Raw genomic sequence first — 21,730 nt, 5'->3', positions numbered from 1 at the left:
TTGACAAAAAAAAAAAAAAAAAAAAAAGTAACAAGCTTAGAGATTCCTCGAATTTGGTTTTCTTCATGCTAGGCGAATTGGTTTATTCCCTTTTCAGGTTGGGACCGACTGCACGTTTCTTATTAATTGTGTTATTGGACGATGTTTTAACCCTTGAACTTGGAGGCGCAGGATTTTGTTTTAACCATGTTTGTTGTCAAGATTGTAGCTGGATTTGTTAAAGTAAATGCATGTAACGTAGCCAAGTCCAAATTTACGAACTTGAATATCTATGTTTTCTTGGTTAAAAAAAGAAAGAAAGAATATATATGTTATCCAGCTTCGTAGCCGAATTGTCGTGTAATTCCGAATTGATTTTCTTCATGTTATGAGCCGAGTAGAAACTAAAATTCCGTTATATATATATATATATATATATTCAGTGGAGCAACATATTGCATGACAAAGTAAAGGAGGAATTACCCATTTGAAAAAACTAAAACACATGCTTGCATTTGAAAAATCAATCTACGGCCCCACTCGTTTTTCATATACATGATTGGACTGGAATAGAGAATACGTTTCATAAAATTAGTGCAAATTACAATTATTCATGTAAACAATGAATCAGCAACCGGCTGTCAAGATCCGCCTGTGGCACCCCTTTGCGCAACTTAACAGAGCGTCACCGGCTGCCAAGATACAGTCAAGACGGCTTCCACCGTCTACGAGACTCCAACACCTCCGCAAACGCCACGAAAAGATTTGTGTTTGTATATACCATCCCACTCTACCAGCACTACATGGTTTATGTCTGCGCCCCATGTCTAAGTTATGCGACACAATCTCAACGAGATGCAGTTATTCTTTCACCCAAAACTGCACCCAATAGTCAGTCATATGCTAGTGATGATCCCCCAGACCTCTCGAAATCCATGACTTTACCAGGCTTTGATATTACTGATGATCCCAAGGAGAAAGTCTTAGAGCATCTTGCATTTGATCTTCTAGATCGGTACTCATCGGTCATCCTGAACCACCAGATAGAAGCAGATAAATCTTCTACATCAGCAATCACAATCAACCAGACTGCCGTTTTGATCTTCTACGTTTCCCGAGAAGTTTGAGCATATTGTCAGTGACGTCAGGGGGGGAGTTGTCTTCTTCATCGCGATGGTTTTCTGAGGTATGAGTCAACCAGGCCAGTGCTTCTATAGCAGCATCCCTTTCTGCAAGCTGCTTATTTTTCTTAGGTTTCCCGACAAATTGCATGCCCTTGAACTCCACCAGTGCTCTGAACTCATTCGTCTTAAGGTGCTTTGTTTTGTACTTTGGAGGAGAATGTCCTGCTCTCATCAACAGAGTTTGAAGCAAACTCTTAGGATTGGTTCCGTCTTTAGTGAATCTACTGTTATCACCAGATTCCTTCGGCTTTCTGCTGTCACGACCAAATACAAATCTCCCTTCACATTGATCTCCGGAAACCAGCTCTTGAACAGCAAGCATAAGGTACTTCCCTTCCTTGTGGATATCAAGGCTAGGATCTTCAAGCTGCATCATTGCAAGGTAGACAAACGTAACGTTACAATACAGCGTACAAGACTGGTAACCAAGTCAAAAGTTCCCCCTTCCTTCCTAATAAACCAGGATTCCGACCCCAGTACTAAAGACCTCAAGAAGAAAGTAGAATATTAAACAAACATAATCGGCTTCTGAAAAAAAAAAAAAAAGACCAATAGATCACCTTCTTTTGAATAAGCTCATTAAGTTCTTCCTTAAGCTTCAAATAGCAGTCCACCAAACTAGGATCCATGAAGAAGTCGATATAACCGTCCAACATTCTCAAATGCCCAGCCTAAGGATGGAATAAAAAGAGAGAAAAATAAAATGAGGAAAGTACGAATACAAGATCACAAAAGTCAATTCATATATTTGTATCAACTCAGCGTTGTACAATTGAATAATCACCTGGACCCCATGGTTCAACGCACCACCAAAAAGGATCAGGATCGAATCAGATACGCCAGTGGAATCACGTATGAATACAGTATTGACCCTTACTTTCTCACCAAAGACCAACCAGGGGTAAGGAATTGTTTGGTAACGCACATTCACAGAATTCTGAAAGTAACACAAACTGATTAATTACGGGGAAACTCTTATAACTTTTCAGATTAAAGTAAAAAGGGTGCATTCACAGAATTCTGAAAGTAACACAAACTGATTAATTACGGGGAAACTCTTATAACTTTTCAGATTAAAGTAAAAAGGGTTTAGGGTTTAGGGTTTAGGTGAAGTTCTATAAATTCTGTTATCAAATTTCCATATAAAAGTAAAAAGTGCACAATTCCTGTATCATATGTAGGTACATACAAAGTATCCAGTATACCTATGACCATGTTTAAGCTAGAACCCTAGTACTCACATACCAACTGTGCAAATTCTTTTATATATTGTTACGAGTTAATCCTCAGACTCACAACCAATTGGGCACTGGAGAAGACTAGATTATCGTATATTGCGGTGTATGCTTGACATACCCGAGTATGACCTATATTCTTACATGTGGCTGAATTGTACATTTCGATGCCATACCTTGTTGTAGGCATCAAAATTTGGGAATGGAAAAAAAAATTCATTCCAAGAAAGATTCAAGCCTTTCTAAAGGAATGTCTGAAATATTAATTATCGATAAAAAGTTGTTTTTCTCATAAAAGAATTAATTATATACAATAGGATTTCATCAACTGGCCTAGATTTAATTCAACAAAGTGAAAAATTTGGGCCTTACCCAACAGTTCCAATATATTTAGTGAACTATCAAGATCTTAATTTTGATTAGGCATTGGAACTTACAGCAAATAGTAGAACCTGGCCATCATCCATCGTTTTGAATGACATGGACGTCTCTCGGTGCTGCAGATATGTTAAAAGATACAAATGTAAAACAAAAAAACTAAGATTTAAAGATTAGCCAGCAAAAGAATATTTTCAACTACAGATAACATACCACCACAGATGCTATTCCAGGGAAAAGTCCAGAACATATGATTGCACGAACCAAGGACTGGTTGTGACTTAGCTTGTTGTTAATGCTTGCATCCGCATCCACCAATCCAGCATCTCTTAAAATGTAGTTAAACTGCTTCCGAAGAGAATGGATAGCCTGAAGTGTTTGAGCAGAAAGGAAATTTCTCCAGCAATATTCATATGCTGATCCTTCTCTTTCAGCATCTTTCCATCCTTCATATGCACGAACAAGAGCCATATGATCACTGTAATCTTTTGCAGAGAATCTAGATTTTGCTGTCCCTGCTAACTGTATGAAACAAAGTGAGAGAGAGAAAGATAAAGCACACAGTATGGAGTCATTTAGGTACAATGTGAAGGGGAGAGTAACAGACCAGCAAACTAGCATATTCAAATGGGAGTTCATTGATTGCGATAGACAAATAATATTTGCGAAAATAGCTCCGTAAACTAGACCTTATTTGCCCTGTTTTTTTTTACAGTGTTACAGAGCGGATTGGCCAAAATAAGAATTACATTTTCAATTCAATATGGACTGAATTAGAATATTACATTCCTTTACCAGTTAATTCAACCATCTTTTTTTAAGCATCTATGTGTGCATTTATTTACGAATTTTGGTTAAAATTTAACATGCATCACACTACTTTGTATGGAAGTATTTTATACAACTACAATTTTAGGTCACCGTATCTGGTTTGAACACCACTCTCATCATATGGGCATGTACTAAACTACTGTAACCATGTTAAATTTACATCGGTCCATATGAGGAAGTGTGGATTTGAACAGAATAGATACCAAATTTTTGTGGAAGTTTGGTAACTCAAATTTGGTCCTAAATGTGTTTTGGGTTTTTGCTTTCTTAGACCCCAGTTTTTTAATTGAGTGAGAATCTAAAGTACATGAATAACATTAGTAGATGGTAGATTTTCAGACGTAAGTATATAGAACATGGTTATTGAACTTTTTGAATATGGTCCTATATGCTTCGGTCGCAAGAATTTTACTTCAAACAATGTTCTATGGGTCACAGAACCAGAACAAAGTGAATATTTGCTTCACCCTTACCCAAGTTCTATTGGCTTTAGACTAATGTTAGTGTGGTGTGAGGAACAAACATATGGACATATTTTCCTCGTGCTGTTAGAATGTGCTTTCAGATGAATGTAAGAATCCCCACGCAATTCGTTTTTTTTAACTTGCAGCTAACAAGTCCATTTGGTTGTATCAGAAGCACATAATATAAGATTGATTACATCAGAAGTGCATGATACAAGACTGATTGAATGAGAGGTACATATAAAAAGGTTGACAGTATCAGAGGTACATAACATAAGATGCCTGCAGAGCCGAGAATCAATTTTGATGCACTAACAGACTACTTACTGAATTTTGTACTTACATCTTTTTTGTCTTGAGGCAAAAGGAAAGGATCCCTGACACTTAGACCAGACACTATTGTAAGAACAGGATCAAAGCAATGAAACACAGCACCCATAATCAGCATTTTCCCTAGTTTGGGATCCACTGGAAGTATTGACAAATATTTTCCTGATCAAAGAACAAAGAAGAAAGCAAATAAGTCTCAGTAAATAAGGGAATTCAGTTACAACTTACGTAGTGCAAGTTTCATTCAGGAAACAAACTAACCCAGACTTGTCAAATTTTCATTCTCATCTAATGCCCCAATTGAAGTAAGAAAACCAATGGCATTTTGGACCTGTCATATATTGATATTGTCAACTTGTGTAATTAACAAAAGTAATTTATGAAATAAAATAAGAAAGCTACTAAATTCAGACACCAGTAAGGCAGTAACAAAATGAAGATGAGCAGGCCAATATAAAAGGTCGTACCCAGTGCACAAGGCTCCCGCTTTACGCAGGGTCTGGGAGAGGTAAATGTCGGCTAGCCTTACCCCCATTTATGGAGAGGCTGCTCCCAAGTCTCGAACCCGAGACCTACCGCTCATGGGCGAAAGCACTTGCCATCGCACCAAGTGCGACCTCCTTTTCTTTAACTTGATCGAAACTAAGTAATGTGAGGAAGGTGTGAAAGAGAAGTAAAAACTGATTAAATTTGGGAAAGGTGAAATTCTGAGCTGCTTATCGAGATCCAAGCTCCCAACTGACGAATACAGAATTATAGGACATAGCAAATATATAGGACAAATATCAAACAGTATAGAATATTCATTGAGCAGCAACACTTACAGCTAGGGGTTCCGGTGGCTGCAAGGCAGCTGACAAGAATTCCCCTATACTAGCAACCTGCAAACTTTTAATTTGCAAGCAAAGAGAGTTCAAAGGAGTTCTGAGCAGTTCAGGAAGTTGATATTCAGCAAAAGCGTGATAAACACATTTGGGATAAAGGTGGTAACATTCGCCTGGCAGCACCCGGCCAGCCCTACCCCTTCTCTGCAACCAAGTATAATCCAACAAGGCACAAGAATCCCTTTGCATATTAGATGCACAGATATCAACAAGAAAATTATTTACAAACAAAGATGAAAGAGAAAGCAAAAAAAGATGCCAATGGCATCCTGAAACAAAGATATAAGTGCAATAATTGCAAGCAAACACCACCTCCTCCTAAATGAATAAGCATGTCAATTGACTTCATACACACTTCATATGTGTGCACATGCAATGACCAAATTCAATTTTAAACTTTTATGTTAGCAGCTCTGTCTCCAAGGAGCCAGCAGCACCAAATAGAAGAATAAAGTGGGAAAAACTCATTGAATTATGAAGCAACAGAATTTAGTTCCAAATACATAGAGAAGCTGCTTAGTGAAGTGAATAAGGTCCAAAAAGACTTACTTGCCGAGCAGATGCTTGCGATATCCAAGAAGGTAGCAGACAAGGTGTATTATTCAAAGCATCATACGAGGTCTCTTTTGCTTTTCCACAATCCACCACAAAAACTACATCATTGATTGTAATACTTGCTTCTGCCATATTTGTTGCAAGGACTATTTTACGAATGTTAGGAGGTGGTCTTCCAAATATGAGTTTCTGGGGAGGAGGTGATAAGCAGTAAATATATAAGGTTAGTTAAAATAAATACAACAAGAAGACAACAAAGCCTTATCGCACTAAGTGGGGAGGTTAGTTAATATAAATAATGGAATAAAATTTCAAAGAAGTTAAGGTACATACTAGAGATGACATATTTTAGGCAATATCCGAAAGTTACAAGGCCATGTTTATAACAGACTATATAAATTAAAAAGACCTTATAATAACTAACTGAATAGCTGGCAAGCGAAACAATAGCCTACTAGACAAATTATTCAAGTTTGTTGGTTTACCACTATTGTAAAAGCCACTACAATGTGGGCCAATCATTATTTTACATTCTAACATTCTGCATATGGGCCTCGCTCTTTGCCACTAGAGACCAACACATGGAAATTAATTCATAAGGGGGGTTTTCAATTTCAAGAATTCGAACTTAAGATCTCAAATTTTAACATCATCATAAGGTTGGAGTTTCCTACACAAAACCACTTGATTATAGGCGGCGATAACCATGATCTTATGTACTGAGAACATCCTATATGAGATATTTAAATCCTCAATAGACTGCCTCATGTGTGGGTAAATTCAGCCAAACCCCCACATTAACAATATTGGGTTACATGAAGCAAGCGTCGCCAAATAGGGCCTGAAGGGAGAATAAATTGCTAGTGTGTACTTTACCATAATATTTAGGATATGTGTTACAATGATTTTATAACCTTCTTATCCTAAAACAAACAAACAAGCAGCTTCCCGCCCAACAATCAAACAATCATCATGGCAAACCTCTTTGTAAGTGCCTACTACAAGTAACCAGTACTATGTACCGTATTGTGACTAAATTTTGAATGGGGAATTCTTCAGAGTGACTAAAAGCTATAGCCTAATACGCTAACTCATGAGCATACATGTACACTTAACAACCCATAATATCCACAATTAATATGCAACCATGTGAGAAGATACTTCCATTTTGATTGATTCCATCAAGCGGCAAATTTAATAACAAGGAGAAAAAAGAAATCATAACACAAAAGTCAAAACCACCAAATATTTTGAAGAATATCAAAAGCTGTTCATATGCCCAAGACTCCAGATTTGCGTGGTCCTTTACACCGAGTAAAGACTAAGAATTTTCAAGTGAAGCAACCCTGTTAGACGATATATAGAATATAGTTGCCTTACTTAGGGACAATAATAGCCTTCAAACACACTATCAAATGCTTCATGAGTTATGCTGATGCAACTCCTAACGCAGAAGAGCAGATATAGAAATAAACTAACCTGTTCAGATGTTCCCATTGACCCATGGCATGTTAGAAGCAAAACCCTGTTAGGATCACCTAAAAGTGGATGTGCTTTAAGTTGATCCCTCAAAGAGCTTATATCCTCCCACCCAGTCATGAATACTAAAACAGCACCTTGTCGTTCCTTCCGACTTATATGGCATAAAACTGCCTCGATTAAATTAAATCCAATGCAATCAGGTGTCCAACATGATAGTGAATCACGTGCCCTGCCACTGTAACTCTCAAAGCTTGATTTATTAAGAGCATCCTGTGTAAAGGTAGCACGATAGGTAAGTCCACACCAGCTTCATACATAACTTCAAATTACACATGCAGCTCTTTGTTTCCTCATTAATAACTCATTATATTGCAAAGCCAAACAATGGATAGAAATAATGGAAGCAATTTAGTTTGTTTTCATTTTATGTTCGCCAATTTATAGAACAGCTTAAAATACAAGATTTAGTAGATAATGAAAGTTTATGAACAATTAAGTTTTAGAAAATTATCCTTAATGAATGAGAAGTGTGTGCCGTTTTTTCTAGCAAGCATAATCAGGAACCATGTTAAAATAGATTATGAAGATAAATAGCACTATTTCATTATTAATGGCTACTTTCAATAATATGCAGTCCTCTGATGGACTCCCTACACCTCCACAAAAAACCCACTTTCTTAGCATTCATATGAGAATACGTGTTTTATCTGATACGAAACATATAATATTTAAAATATATATCCATGGCACTACACTGTACTTTTAGACACAAGTTTTAAACCATTAGATTGGCCCACAATCAATGGTTAAGATTTACTCTGATAGCTAATTAATTATTATTATTAATTTCCATAAGAAATTAATATTACTTTTTAACTTATATACAAAATAACAATTAAATGCACAGTAATCAATCAAGCCTCGTATGGTGGGAATTTCAGAGGTTAATCAGGTAAGAAAACTCTTAATGGCTCTCCATCTCCAGTTTTTGTTCACCATTGCAGGCCAAGGAAGAGCATGCTCTCCCCCATGCAAGCACTCCTTCATATTGGATTTTTGAGTTGTTCCGTTTCTTTTCCTTTTTCACATTGGGAAAGAACCTAAATTTGATTTTATTTAAAAAAATTGATTATCTTCCTAATCCAATAGATTCATTGCTCTTCTTTAGTTTTAATCTAGGTAATTTTGAAACTAATAGGGTTCCTCTTTTTCAACATGATTATCAAGAAACAAAATTGTACTATCAGCCAATGATATTTTTAACCTTTGTTGTTACTTATCTCTGGGATTCAGAGAGTTCTGCAATGATTTGCATAAGAATTCATATTTGACATTGTTTAGCAGAAGCAAAAAATTATCTCACATAAAACATAAGAAACCAAGATGGTGAGGCGATAGAGAAGAGAGATGGAAGTTTTTTTTTCATCAGCACAGAATGAAGTGTGAACTTAAAGCTGGGGTCAACTTTCAATAAGGAAAATAGAGAACAGAACAGGTTGTCGGTGAAGATGAAGAGAAAAGCCATGAAAAAAAAGGTGCAAAGCTGGAGTAAGGAGAGCTTCGGCGAAATCGAAAAAGTCTTGAAAGAAGCGGAAGCAAACATAGAGGAGTTGGATAGGAGAGAGGGGACGGAAGGCTTGGATTTTGAAGCTAAAAGTAAAAGGGAAGAACTCCAAACCCTTGTGGGAGACTTGGCTTTTAAAGAAGAAGTGAAATGGAGGCAGAGAAGCAAAGTGGAATGGGCAAAGGAAGGGGATGGTAATACAAAATTCTTCCATCGAGTTGCAAATGGGAGAAGAAAGAGAAACTATATTGAAAGGTTGGAGCTGGTTGGAGGGGGAATAATAGAGGATGCAAAAGAGATTGAAGAGCATATTGTCAATTTTTTCAAATTCTTATTTAGCAGTAATGACGAGGCATGCTGGGGTTTAGAAGGTATAAATTGGGCCCCAATAAGCGCCCTTGAGGCAAGTTGGCTTGAGAGGCCTTTTGAGGAAGCAGAAGTTCAAAGAGCAGTTTTCGATTGTGGAAAGGATAAATCGCCAGGACTGAATGGCTTCTCTATGCAAATATTCCAACATTGCTGGGATATTTTGAAGGAGGATATAATGAAGATCATGGAGGAGTTCTTTGAGAAAGGGATAATAAATGTAGTGACGAACGAAACTTTCATTTGCCTAATCCCGAAGAAGTCAGATTCTTTGAAGGTGACGGACTATAGGTCCATAAGTTTAGTAACTGGATTGTATAAAATTATAGCGAAAACACTGGCCTCAAGATTGAAGGAGGTTTTGGTTACCACTGTCTCTCCGCATCAGGGGGCGTTTGTTAAGGGCTGACAAATTTTGGATGCTGTCCTCATTGCAAATGAAGTGGTAGAAGAGGTGAGGCAGAAAAAAGAGAAGGGATTGGTGCTCAAGATCGACTTTGAAAAGCGTATGGTCATGTTGAATGGAGATTTCTGGAAGAAGTACTTCAAAGAAAAGGTTTTGGCAATAGATGGAGGAAATGGATGCAGGGATGTTTATGCTCTGCAAATTTCTCCGTTTTGATCAATGGGAGACCAAGGGGAAAATTTCAAGCCTCAAGAGGACTGAGACAAGGCGACCCACTGTCACCTTTTCTCTTTACCTTAGTAGTTGATGTTTTGAGTAGGTTAATGGAGAAGGCTCAAGAAAATGATCTCATCAAAGGTTTGTGTATAGGGCAAGAAAAGGTGGAGATCTCTCATCTTCAATTTGCCGACAACAGCATATTCTTCTTGACGGAAGACGAGGAAGTTTGGAACAACCTATTTCAAGTGCTCAACTTATTCTGTTCGGTCTCAGGATTGAAAATCAACAAAGCTAAGTGCTTTTTGGCAGGAATAAATTCAGAGAGTGAGAAATTAAACAAGATGGCAGTTTCTTGGGGTTGCGAGGTAGGCTGTTGGCCTATAAAGTATCTGGGACTTCCCCTGGGGGGCAGGCCAAGAGCAATACAGTTTTGGGATCCAGTGGTAGAAACAATGGAAAGAAGACTTCAAAGTTGGAAGAAGGCTTTCCTATCCAGAGGAGGTAAATTAACTCTAATTGAATCAGCCTTGGGAAGCTTGCCGATTTACTATATGTCCTTGTTCAAAATTCCTTGCGGGGTAAGAGGACGTCTAGAAAAACTAATGAAAGGGTTTCTTTGGGAAGGCGTGGAGGAAGGTAAGAAAACCCATTTGGTCAAATGGGAGTTAGTTACTAAAAACAAGGAGGAAGGAGGTCTAGGGGTGGGGAATTTGAGGAATCAGAACGAAGCATTATTGGCTAAGTGGTTGTGGAGATTCCCAATGGAGTCTCAGTCTCTATGGCACAAGGTGATAAGAAGTATGGGCTACAAGTTAATGGATGGAATGCACTTCCTCCAAGAAGGGTTTCTAGTCGTAGCCCATGGAAAGACATTTCGAGTGGTTCTCATCAGTTTCTTAGATGTTGCACGTTTGAGGTGGGCAACGGAGAGAGGGTGAGGTTTTGGAAGGATGGGTGGTTAGCAGGGGGACCGCTGAAGGAGCAATTCCCCAGATTATTCCTACTATCGAGGAAACATAGTCATAACATCTCGAGCTTCGTGGAAGTTTCGTCAAATTCCTTGAGTTGGAACTTTGACTTTAGGAGAAATCTGAATGAGATGGAGATAAAAGAGGCGGCCACATTATTACAGAAAGTGGAAGAGGTTCGCTTGTCTCCATCAAAAATGGATAACAGAAGGTGGAATCTGGAAGCTTCAGGTTTGTTCACATGCAAATCCTATCGTTCATTACTGAGCAACAATGGGATTGTGCACTATTATCCACCCTACTCTCAGATTTGGAAATCAAAAGCTCCTCCGAAGGTTAAAATACTTGTATGGCTTGTGGCCAATGGGAATCTCAACACTTGCGACAGAATTCAAAGGAGAAACCCTCTTATGTGTTTATCCCCACATTGGTGTAGTTTGTGCAAAGCTAAGGAGGAGAGTGTAAATCACATCTTTCTTCATTGCTCCTACTCGATCCAACTGTGGTGGAAACTGTTTCAGGAGGTTAAAGTAAGTTGGGTCATTCCTAAACGGTGTTTCGAGCTACTAGGTACAAATTTTAAGGCACTTGGAAAAGGGAAAAAATCCAAAGCTTTGTGGGGTTGCCTGGTATCGGCAATTTTTTGGAATATATGGCTGGAACACAACAAAAGGATTTTTGAAGACTATACTGGAGTGGGGGCAGAAGTACTTTGGGGGAGAGTAAAATATTGGGCAGCTTTTTGGGCTTCGGTCACTAAAGAGTTTAATAATTGCTCTCTATCTCAAATACTGTGGGATTTGTTAGCAGCAGTTAAGTGAGTTAGGTCTAGAAATGGCTGCTGTAGCCAAATCCTATTGGGATTTTCCTTTCTAATATAGTTGGTGGACTTCTTATCCACTTCTGTGTATTACTCTATTCTTTAATAAAATTGTTTCTTCTCAAAAAAAAAAAAAAAAAAGATGAAGAGAAAAGAAAAAGAAAAAAAAATGGAAAGTTAATAGGATTAAGAGAGAGAATCAGAGTCATAATTAAAAAATGTGTATATATGTGTGTGTGTGTGTGTGTGTGTGTGTGTGTGTATGTAGGCAAAAGAGAACTACAGAGACCAAAATGCATTAAATGTTACAAGAGAACTACAGAGACCCAAATATTTAAAGAAAACAATACTCTCAACTCAAGTCATAGTTCCCCTAATAACAATGAAATAAACTAAAGACAATGTCCCTGAAATGCTTACACAAAATGCCCTGTATTAACGCCAAAAAACTGCTCTTCTCCCTTAGAAAACCCACTCTCTCCCTTTTTCAAATATTTTGTCCCCCTCCATCTAGACAAAAGGGACATAATGAAGCCAAACATTTGCTGCATCCTAAGCCTAAAATTTGAGAAGTAATTGGCAATGCTAAAAGATTAGATACGTGATGTCTTCTCTAGGAACCACAAGTTCGAAAAATACTAGGATGGAAGGGACAAGGGAGTGAAATGTTTTCTGAACTCTATGCTACGATTGGCCGTATTCCTACTTCCTTTCGAACTAGGTGCGAAAAAATTTTTGTTAGATAACCATAAAATCCAAAAACTTAAGCTGTCAGGGAATGGGCCAACAATGAATATCAAGAATGCATTATCCCTAACATACAGTCCCATTCTTCCCATGGAGAGATAGACAAATGAAAAGAAAGAAAAAACATATAGGTTTATCCCCACCCTACACCTTGGAATGTCGTTGGGTAGTGTGTTGCCATTGTTAGATCTTTATATAAAGGATGTAAATCTGTCATTTTTGGGCAATGAAGACGAGATTTTACAAGAACTAATAATCCCAATGGGAATCACCCTACGAAAACTTTGTTTCAATTTCACGAAATCCATTTCAAACTAACATAATACCTCAACCAGAGCAGTAATCTGGTTTTTCCTTTTCCGAGGCACTAACTGCTTCTGTGTTTTCCACAGTTTGTCTTGGCCATAATCATCAATTTGGTTGAAGGAAGTCAACTTATATCCAGTCATTTCCAGTACATCTTCTAAAAAGTGTGCTCTTACTGGATATGTAAAGCCCTGCATAACATAAAAATGCATTGGAATTCATATGGGAGAAAGACTAACACTAGAGGTTCTTGAAAATGCTTGACTAGAGTACGAGGAATAGAATTACAAGGGCAGCCTGTGGTACGTAAAAATGCACTGAAATAAATATGCATTTGTTAATACATTAATGTTGCATCAGCAACAGTCCACATTTAGTAATCTCCATTTTTGTTCACTTGCTGCAGAACCTGGAAAATTCATGAGATTTTTCTGATGCAGTTTATCACACATTTCCAGTTACTAAGCATACTTATGTTTACAATCACCAGTGCAGTACATGAACAACAGCTCTCTCTATACAGCTAACACTATCTACATAAACAATGCAATTAAGATATTACAAATCAATATGTACCCTGAACAAATTCAGTAGTTAGCTAACCGGAATATGAATTGTAGGAGCTCCTCCAAAATAACTTGAAAACAGCTCAGCATTCAGAGTAGCACTCATTAAAACCAATCTCAAATCCCGACGGCGTGGAAGCAGATCCTTCAGCACAATCAATAAGAAATCTGCAAAAAACAATTATAGAAGAGATAAGAAATCTGCAAAAAACAATTATAGAAGAGAAAGGGAAAAAGGGGGGCGGGGGGTGGGGGGAAATTCAGCTAGGCTGCTTTTTCTGCATTATAAGACATTAAAATGGATATTTATGGTAGTGTACCTTCATTCATGCCTCGCTCATGAATTTCATCAACAAAAACATGGGTTATACCATTCAAGTTACGATCACTCAACAGACGGCGAAGTAAAATACCACTTGTACAAAAAAGCAGATGGGTATTTTTTCCCTTCATTCCCTCCAATCGAACTTTATAGCCAACCTACCAAAAAAGTCTGTTGTGGTATAGCCGCAGAATAATGAAGCTTTCAATCTAAAATCTACATCTTTTTCTTTCTTCAAAGTAAATTAATTCACAAGGTATGTGCGTGTACATCTATGATCTATATCTATGGCTTGAGGGAGACAAGACTCACTGTTTCACCAAGAGGCTCTCCCCTCTCTGCCGACACTCTTTCTGCAACAGCCATAGCAGATATTCTTCGAGGCTGTGTGCAAATGATGCTACAGAATGCTCCACGGCCAGATTCTATTTCTGACTCTAGGATATATTGAGGAAGTTGAGTGGTCTTACCACATCCAGTCTCCCCAGATATCACTATTACCTATCATCAAAACAGCTTATTTAGAATTCTGCTGGAGGTAAAATGTAAAACACAGTACAGAAGAAGTAATTTCATCAGTTGTTAGGAAGATGTCAAAGAAGCAACTACTTTTTACAGCCAAAGTATTACTGATCACAAGATTCAGAGTATAACCTACTGTACACAATAAAAGCACAAACTCCTACATGCTCCCCCCCCCCCCCCCCCAAAAAAAAACAAAAAAAAAGGGTTTATCCTTTTTTTATCTATCCCACTTACATCAAGTAGAAACAGAAGCAGATTCATGTAGAAAATGATATCAATTGGAAACATAATATCTATGCCGTGCACTAAATACAGAGTCTGGAAAACCAACGGGTTGATAGACACGTTGATTTGTTTGTTTTGCCGTCTACTATGTAAGTTTTTAGGCCCTGAAAACAGTTACCACTCTTTGCAAACAACATAAGGAAGAAATGTTAAGTGTTATTTTGTTTAGAGTTTTTCTATCTAAACAGCATTCATATCTTAGTTCACACACATTTTTATCTACACCACATCTTTAAATTAAACTCTCACTCACTCTAAAGAACACCCACACTTTACCCTTAATCATCTACCACCATACCCACCGACACTAGACAAATTTAATAGAACAAAGCTAACACTATCACCCCCGATTCTATTCGACTTCTTCACCACATTCTCAACCACATCACCATCTCTCTCTTTCATTTCCATCAACTCTCTTTCTTTCATTGCCATCAACTTTCTTCCTAATACAAACACATGCACAGACTGTCAATTCCGAGCTTATTGCTCCAATTCAATTTATTCCAATTCATATTTTTGTGCTTGGCGATTTGAACATCTGAGTCGTCGTTCATGGCTACCTCCCAAAAGTTGTAACTAGATTTGAGCATTGGGGTCACGTCCATGAGTTGTCCTCCAATTGAGTTTCTAGAATGAATTTAAATGGGATTGGAGCAATCCCAGCTGCTTGTGACCTTGGTCATGGCTACGTCCCCAACACAGAATACATGTTTGTGGTTTCTAGAGAGAGAGCCTTTTCCAAGGCCGTGAAAGACAGATAAAACCTTATTCAAAGTATTATGTATCATTTATTGTATTTTCATGCTAGGAAACAACAACAACAAAGCCTTTTCCCACTAAGTGGGGTCGTCCTCCGTTAGATCCAAGTACTCTAAGTCTTCTCTTAGAGTCTCTTCCAAAGTTTTCCTAGGTCTTCCTCTACCCCTTCGGCCCTGGACCTCTGTCCTGTAGTCGCATCTTCTAACCGGAGCGTCAGTAGGCCTTCTTTGCACATGTTCAAACCACCGTAACCGATTTTCTCTCATCTTTCCTTCAATTTCGGCTACTCCTACTTTATCTCGGATATCCTCATTCCTAATCTTATCCTTTCTCGTGTGCCCACACATCCAACGAAGCATCCTCATCTCCGCTACACCTATTTTATGTACTTGTTGATGCTTCACAACCCAACATTCCGTGCCATACAGCATCGTCAGCCTTATTGCCATCCTATCAAATTTTCCCTTGAGCTTCAGTGGCATACAACGATCACACAACACGCCAGATGCACTCTTCCACTTCATCCATCCAGCTTGTATTCTATGGTTGAGGTCTCCATCTAATTCTCTGTTCTTTTGTACGATAGATCCTAGGTAGCGAAAGCGGTAGCTCTTTGGTACTTCCTGATCTCCAATACTCACCCCTAACTCATTTGGGCCTCCATTTGCACTGAACTTGCACTCCACATATTTTGTCTTTGATCGGCTTAGACGAAGACCTTTAGATTCCAACACTTTTCTTCAAAGGTTAAGCTTCGCATTTACCCCTTCCTGAGTTTCATCTATCAACACTATATTGTCTGCGAAAAGCATACACCAAGGAATATCATCTTGAATATGTCCTGTTAACTCATCCATTACCAATACAAAAAGTTAAGGACTTCAGGATGAGCTTTGATGTAACCCTACAGTTATGGGAAAGCTTTCGGTTTATCCTGCATGAGTTCTTACAGCAGTCTTTGCTCCATCATACATATCCTTTATAGTTTGGATATATGCTACTCGTACTCCCTTCTTCTCTAAAATCCTCCAAAGAATGTCTCTTGAGACCCTATCATACGCTTTTTCCAAATCTATAAAGATCATGTGTAAATCATTTTTCCTATCTCTATATACCTTTTCATCAATCTTCGTAAGAGATAGATTGCCTCCATGGTTGAGCGCCCTGGCATGAACCCGAATTGGTTGTCCAAAACCAGTGTCTCTTGCCTCAATCTATGCTCAATGACTCTCTCCTAGAGCTTTATTGTATGACTCATTAGCTTAATACCCCATGAAATTTTGTACGTCACCCTTATTCTTGTAGATAGGCACCAAAGTGCTCTTTCGCCACTCATTTGGCATCTTCTTGGTTTTCAAAATCCTATTGAAAAGGTCTGTGAGTCATGCTATACCCGTCTCTTCCAAGACTTTCCACACTTCGATCGGTATATCATCTGGGCCCACTGCTTTTCTATGCTTCATCTTTTTCAAAGCTACAACCACTTCTTCCTTTTTGATTCGACTGTAAAAGGAGTAGTTTCTACACTCTTCTGAGTTACTCAACTCCCCCAAAAAAGTACTGCTTTCATGTCCTTTATTGAAAAGATTATGAAAATAACCTCTCCATCTATCTTTGACCGCATTCTCTGTAGCAAGAACCTTTCCATCCTCATCCTTGATGCACCTTACTTGGTTTAGGTCCATTGTCTTCTTTTTCCTTGCTCTAGCTAGTTTATAGATATCCAACTCTCCTTCTTTGGTATCTAGTCGCTTATACATATCGTTATAAGCCGCTAGCTTAGCTTCTCTCACAGCTTTCTTCGCCTCCTGCTTCGCTATTCTATACATTTCACCATTTTCATCTGTCCTATCCTTGTATAAGGCTTTACAACATTCCTTCTTAGCCTTCACCTTTGTTTGTACCTAATACCTCTTTTGCTACTTTTCGAATACAACTAACCATGGAATCCTACATTTGGCTAGCTTCCCCCTCTCTATCCCACATGCATTGAGTGATTACTTTCTCTTTGAAAATGGCTTGATTTTTTTCTTTTAGATTTCACCATCTAGTCCTTGGGCACTTCTAGGTCTTGTTCTTTTTTCTCTCTTTTGATATGTACATCCATCACCAACAAGCGATGTTGATTAGCCAAGCTCTCTCCCGGTATAACTTTGCAATCCTTACAAGTTATACGATCCCCTTTCCTCATAAAAATCTATGTGTTTTTGACAACCCACTCTTGTAGGTGATCACATGTTCTTAGAATCTTCTTAAAGAAGGTGTTGGCTAAGAAGAGATCATATGCCATTGCAAAATCCAAGATGGCTTCCCCATCCTCGTTTCTCTCCCCAAAATCATGGTCACCATGAAAACCTCCATAGTTGCATGTCTCCTTGCCCACGTGTCCATTTAAATCTCCTCCTATAAATACCTTCTCCGTTTGAGCAATTCCTTACACCAAGTCTCCAAGATCTTCCCAAAATTGTGTGTACGCACTAATCACATCGACGAGTTCTTATCCTATTACAATCTTGATTCCCATAATTCTATCTCCTACCCTCTTGACATCTACAACATCTTGTGTCAAGGTCTTGTCCACAATGATGCCAATACCATTTCTCGTTCTATTTGTGCCCAAATACCAAAGTTTAAAACCTGAGTTTTCTAGATCCTTTGCCTTAAGACCAACCCACTTAGTTTCTTGTAGGCAGATAATACTTAACCTTCTCCTCACCATAACTTCCACTACTTCCATAGATTTTCCCATTAAGGTTCTTATATTCCACGTTCCTAAACGCATTCTACTCTCTTGAACTCTACCCTTCTGTCCTAGCTTCTTCACCCTCCCTTGTCTAATAGGATCAAAGTACTTCTTTTGTGTGTCATGTGTAAAGTTGATAGAAGCATATGCTTCCAAATAACTTTGAGTGGAGTCGTTCAAAAAGAAGTTTCTATGACCCCCTTGCTCATTTAACACAACATTCGGGTGCCAATGGAGATACAGTGACCCTTGCTCACTTATCACTGTGCTCAAGCCATACAACGCGCCACTTACGGGTGATGCCCTAGCTTTAGTGCGATTTCGTTTTGGATTCATTTTCATAAGGATTCGACGTAACCTAGGAGTGCGGCTGTCGACTACCTAACGCCCTCCCCCTCCTTTATCCGGGCTTGGGAAAAAAGAATTCCAAAAATAAAATTATAGTTTAATTACAGGCTGAACTCAGATGAGAGTGGAGTTTAGTAGAAAAAACACTTTGTTTATAAATTTTTGTTTCTTTTGAGCTTCAACGAGTTAAAGAAATAAAGAAGCAAGAACACAACAACACATGGATAGAAGAAATGAAGCGATATGTCCTATAACTAAACCTGATTCCGTGCAATTGCTTGCAGCAACCTTTCATTCTCCTTGAAAGCCGGTAGTGATTTGCGGAAGTCTAGCATCTTCTTGCCTTCGGGTGATTCCTTTAAATAAAAAAAGAAACATTGGAAAAGAGACCAAAACCCTTAGCATGGTATTGCAGGCATTTTATTAGAATATGTTGCGCCAATAAGTGTGCATTAGAAACACATGGTAAAGATGAAAGCCAAATGTATCATACCTGCCAAGCTCTTTGCATATTACGCATTCGCAAACTCCTCCTTTGAAGAACCTTCTCCATTACAGACCCATCTAGAAGAGAATCTGCATTCTCATCCAGGTTTGCATTTTCGACCTGACCAAGGTGCTCAGAGTCCCCTCTATTTCCAGTGAACTTCCCAGAGTTTAACTGGAGTCGATCAAGGTGCTCTTGCAGCAAACCCTCTACCCTCCTTTGCAAGCCAAGAGGGATAACCACCTGCCCAGATGAATGATGACAGCATCAAACTCTCCCCATAAAACCACTCTCAACATGTATACAAATCTTTCATGGTTGGAAAAGAATTGGCGAGACAAGAAGATGACATTACCTCTCTTTGTGGCCGCTTATCATCCAAATCAGGCCTGTAGTTTGGAAGAGGGACCTTGCTGGCCACCACCGCTTTCCCATATATTTCACTAAGAGTAAGAAGAGTTGAATGAGCGATTTGATGTATCAGTGAATGATTAGCGAATAACAAAGGCAAAGATGGTCCCTTTGTTAGTCTTACCAATAAAGTCCCATCCTTTTGGCAAGGTTAGATATCTGCTCATAGTCCCTCCTATCTCTCTTATCTCTGGATACAATCTCTTGGTCCTTTTCGCTGCGTAATAGCAAGCTCATTTTCCATTTCCACTCGTCAATGTTCGCCACCGAAGATGATGCCTACACTCAAGTGTCAGCCACACGTTCTTCATTTCTAAATGTAGCTAAACTAAGCACACAACTGCAATCCCAGACTTTCCACAAATTTTCTCGGCAGCCAAACAGAGGATAATGAAAATAACAAGAAGAAAAGAAAAAATTGAAATTCAGAAGAAAGTAACCTTTTGGCCTTCGAATTCGCACGTGTACTCATCGTCGGAGAACTGCTCGGCGGCATACCCGCAAAAGGCGCGCTTTGAAATGAGGAATCGGGCTCCGCCGTCGGAAATTGAAGAAGAAGAGTGGGGTTGGAGTAGAAGAAGCAAAGTGCGGCAGCGACCGTTTGTCTTCCGGGACGAAGGAAAACAACAACAAGGGTTATTGTTGGAGACTGACTTGAGAAGGAGACCAAGTGCTGCCCTCGAATTACGCATCAATTCTCACCTTCTTTGCATCAATCAATCTCAAACTCTGGAAATAATACAAAATTTTCAGCAAATCCCTAATTAATTAATCAATCAATCAATCAATCCCCAATTTATCTATCGAAATCAAAAGCAGAGGAAGAACAAAAGAAGTAACCTGGAGAGATGAGAAATGTAGAGACTGGAGAGTAGCGATGGAGGAGTGCTGGAGTGGGAGGGACGAATCGCAGAGACGGACGGAACACGAGGGAGGAGTCGGGGACTGAGAGGGCACGTGACGTTTTACGTACAACTTTCGGCTGACCTGATTATTTTTGTATTTTTTATTTTTAACAAAGGCAAATTTCATTACCAACGAACATAAAAATATAATTACATAAAAGAAGCCCAAATACAAGATAAGCACACACAAAATTGACCCCAAAACCAAAACTAACACAAAAAGAGCCTAAAACAGAAAAACAAAAACACTTCATAGAAGCCTGCATCCTACGCCGCGGCCGAGACACGACAAACCACGACCCCAACAACTGCCTGAAATCAAGCAAATCACAGCCCCAGCAGTGGAAGAGCAGAAGACTCAATCATCCTCCAAAGATCACCCTTAGAAATTTCAGCCACCAATCGAAGGACCAAACTATAGAAGCCTGCAGAAAGAAGCAACCCGCAAGCAACAGTGCCAACGGGGCACACTAATGGAAGGAGTTGGTGCCAACACCCGAGCTAGAGCTCCACGCACCTTTCAAGAGAATCGCGAAAGCAATATACATTAATTCATTCATACATAGTTTAATTGCCTCATTGATTATGATCTCTGGATGATGTTAATAAAGGTTCTACATGTGGTATTAGAGCCACCAAATTAAGCATTAAACTTATCTGAAATTTATTGGAGTTCTATATGCATTTCCGCTGCATCCAACTTTGTTAATATTTTTATTTAAAATCTACTTATGTACTGGGATTTATATGTTTTAATATGCTTATGTTATGAGAGTCTTAGGTTGTAAATATGCCTTTGTTCTCCTCATTAGTTTGCTTCAATAACATGCATGAATGAATGGGCATATAGTAGAATCGGTAACTGCAAAATGCAAAGTCAAATTTCGAACTTCATAATTTAAATTGTGGTTTTACAGGCCTGAACAGTCTTGGATGGCCAAAATCCATCGTTTTGCCGTGTGTTTGAATCGCATCGTCATTCTCTTTTCAAAAAGGTATAATGGACTAAAATTGGTGCTCAAACAATCTGTCCAATTACCGTTGAGTCATTTCTTCACTAATTTCATTGTATTGTGAGTTATAAAAACATGTAGTGCATGTGAATCTTCTTGCCTACAGGTGTAGTATTTACAACATTACATAATTTTGCACTTAGCTATACAAGATTTGAAAACTATTGTTACTATATAGACAATTTCTTGCCTATATGTATAACTGGTTCTATAGTTTTTGAATGGCACAATGTCACTAACTTATGAATTTCTAACCATTTTGAATCAATAATGCAAATTTCAATGCGTTGAGTCTTATCAACATAGAGAAACTGAATGGAAACAATTTCAAAGCTCAGAAGCAGAAGATTGAAATGCATTTAGGGATGTTGAAGTTTGACATTGCTTTCAAGTTGACTCAATCAACTGCACTCATTGAAGAAAGCACATCACTACAAAAGGATATCTTGCAAAGTGGGAAAGAGCTAATCAAATGTCCATTCTTAATAATCAAAAATGCCTTGGAAGATCACATAAGGGGAGGGATTTCTATTTATGATTTGGCTAAAGAATACATGGCAAAGGTTGAAGAAAAGTTCAAGAGGTCTGACAAGGCTGAAATTGGAGTGTATCTCTCAGAACTCATCAATGCCAAGTATGATGGAG

General features: G+C 38.5%; 1 protein-coding gene across 1 annotated transcript; it reads right to left on the bottom strand.

The window, feature by feature from the left end:
• Positions 1-465: 465 nt before the first annotated feature.
• LOC103433069 (DExH-box ATP-dependent RNA helicase DExH3) lies at positions 466-20,647 on the bottom strand. The gene is made up of 20 exons (XM_008371287.4): positions 20,008-20,647; positions 19,608-19,896; positions 19,292-19,446; positions 19,112-19,199; positions 18,763-18,999; positions 18,530-18,625; positions 13,919-14,107; positions 13,605-13,764; positions 13,322-13,452; positions 12,739-12,909; positions 7,320-7,592; positions 5,835-6,029; positions 5,226-5,429; positions 4,663-4,732; positions 4,415-4,563; positions 2,990-3,298; positions 2,836-2,895; positions 1,948-2,100; positions 1,724-1,834; positions 466-1,530 (listed from the first exon to the last, which is right to left on the bottom strand). The coding sequence occupies exons 2-20, from the start codon at positions 19,857-19,859 to the stop codon at positions 1,060-1,062; spliced, it is 3,474 nt and encodes a 1,157-aa protein (XP_008369509.1). The 5' UTR covers positions 19,860-19,896; positions 20,008-20,647; the 3' UTR covers positions 466-1,059.
• Positions 20,648-21,730: the final 1,083 nt, after the last annotated feature.

This window comes from Malus domestica, chromosome 04 (assembly GCF_042453785.1).
Source record: "Malus domestica chromosome 04, GDT2T_hap1".
Lineage (NCBI taxonomy): Eukaryota > Viridiplantae > Streptophyta > Magnoliopsida > Rosales > Rosaceae > Malus > Malus domestica.
Note: the sequence above shows the minus strand (reverse complement) of the source record. Positions and strands in the feature narration are given on the sequence as shown.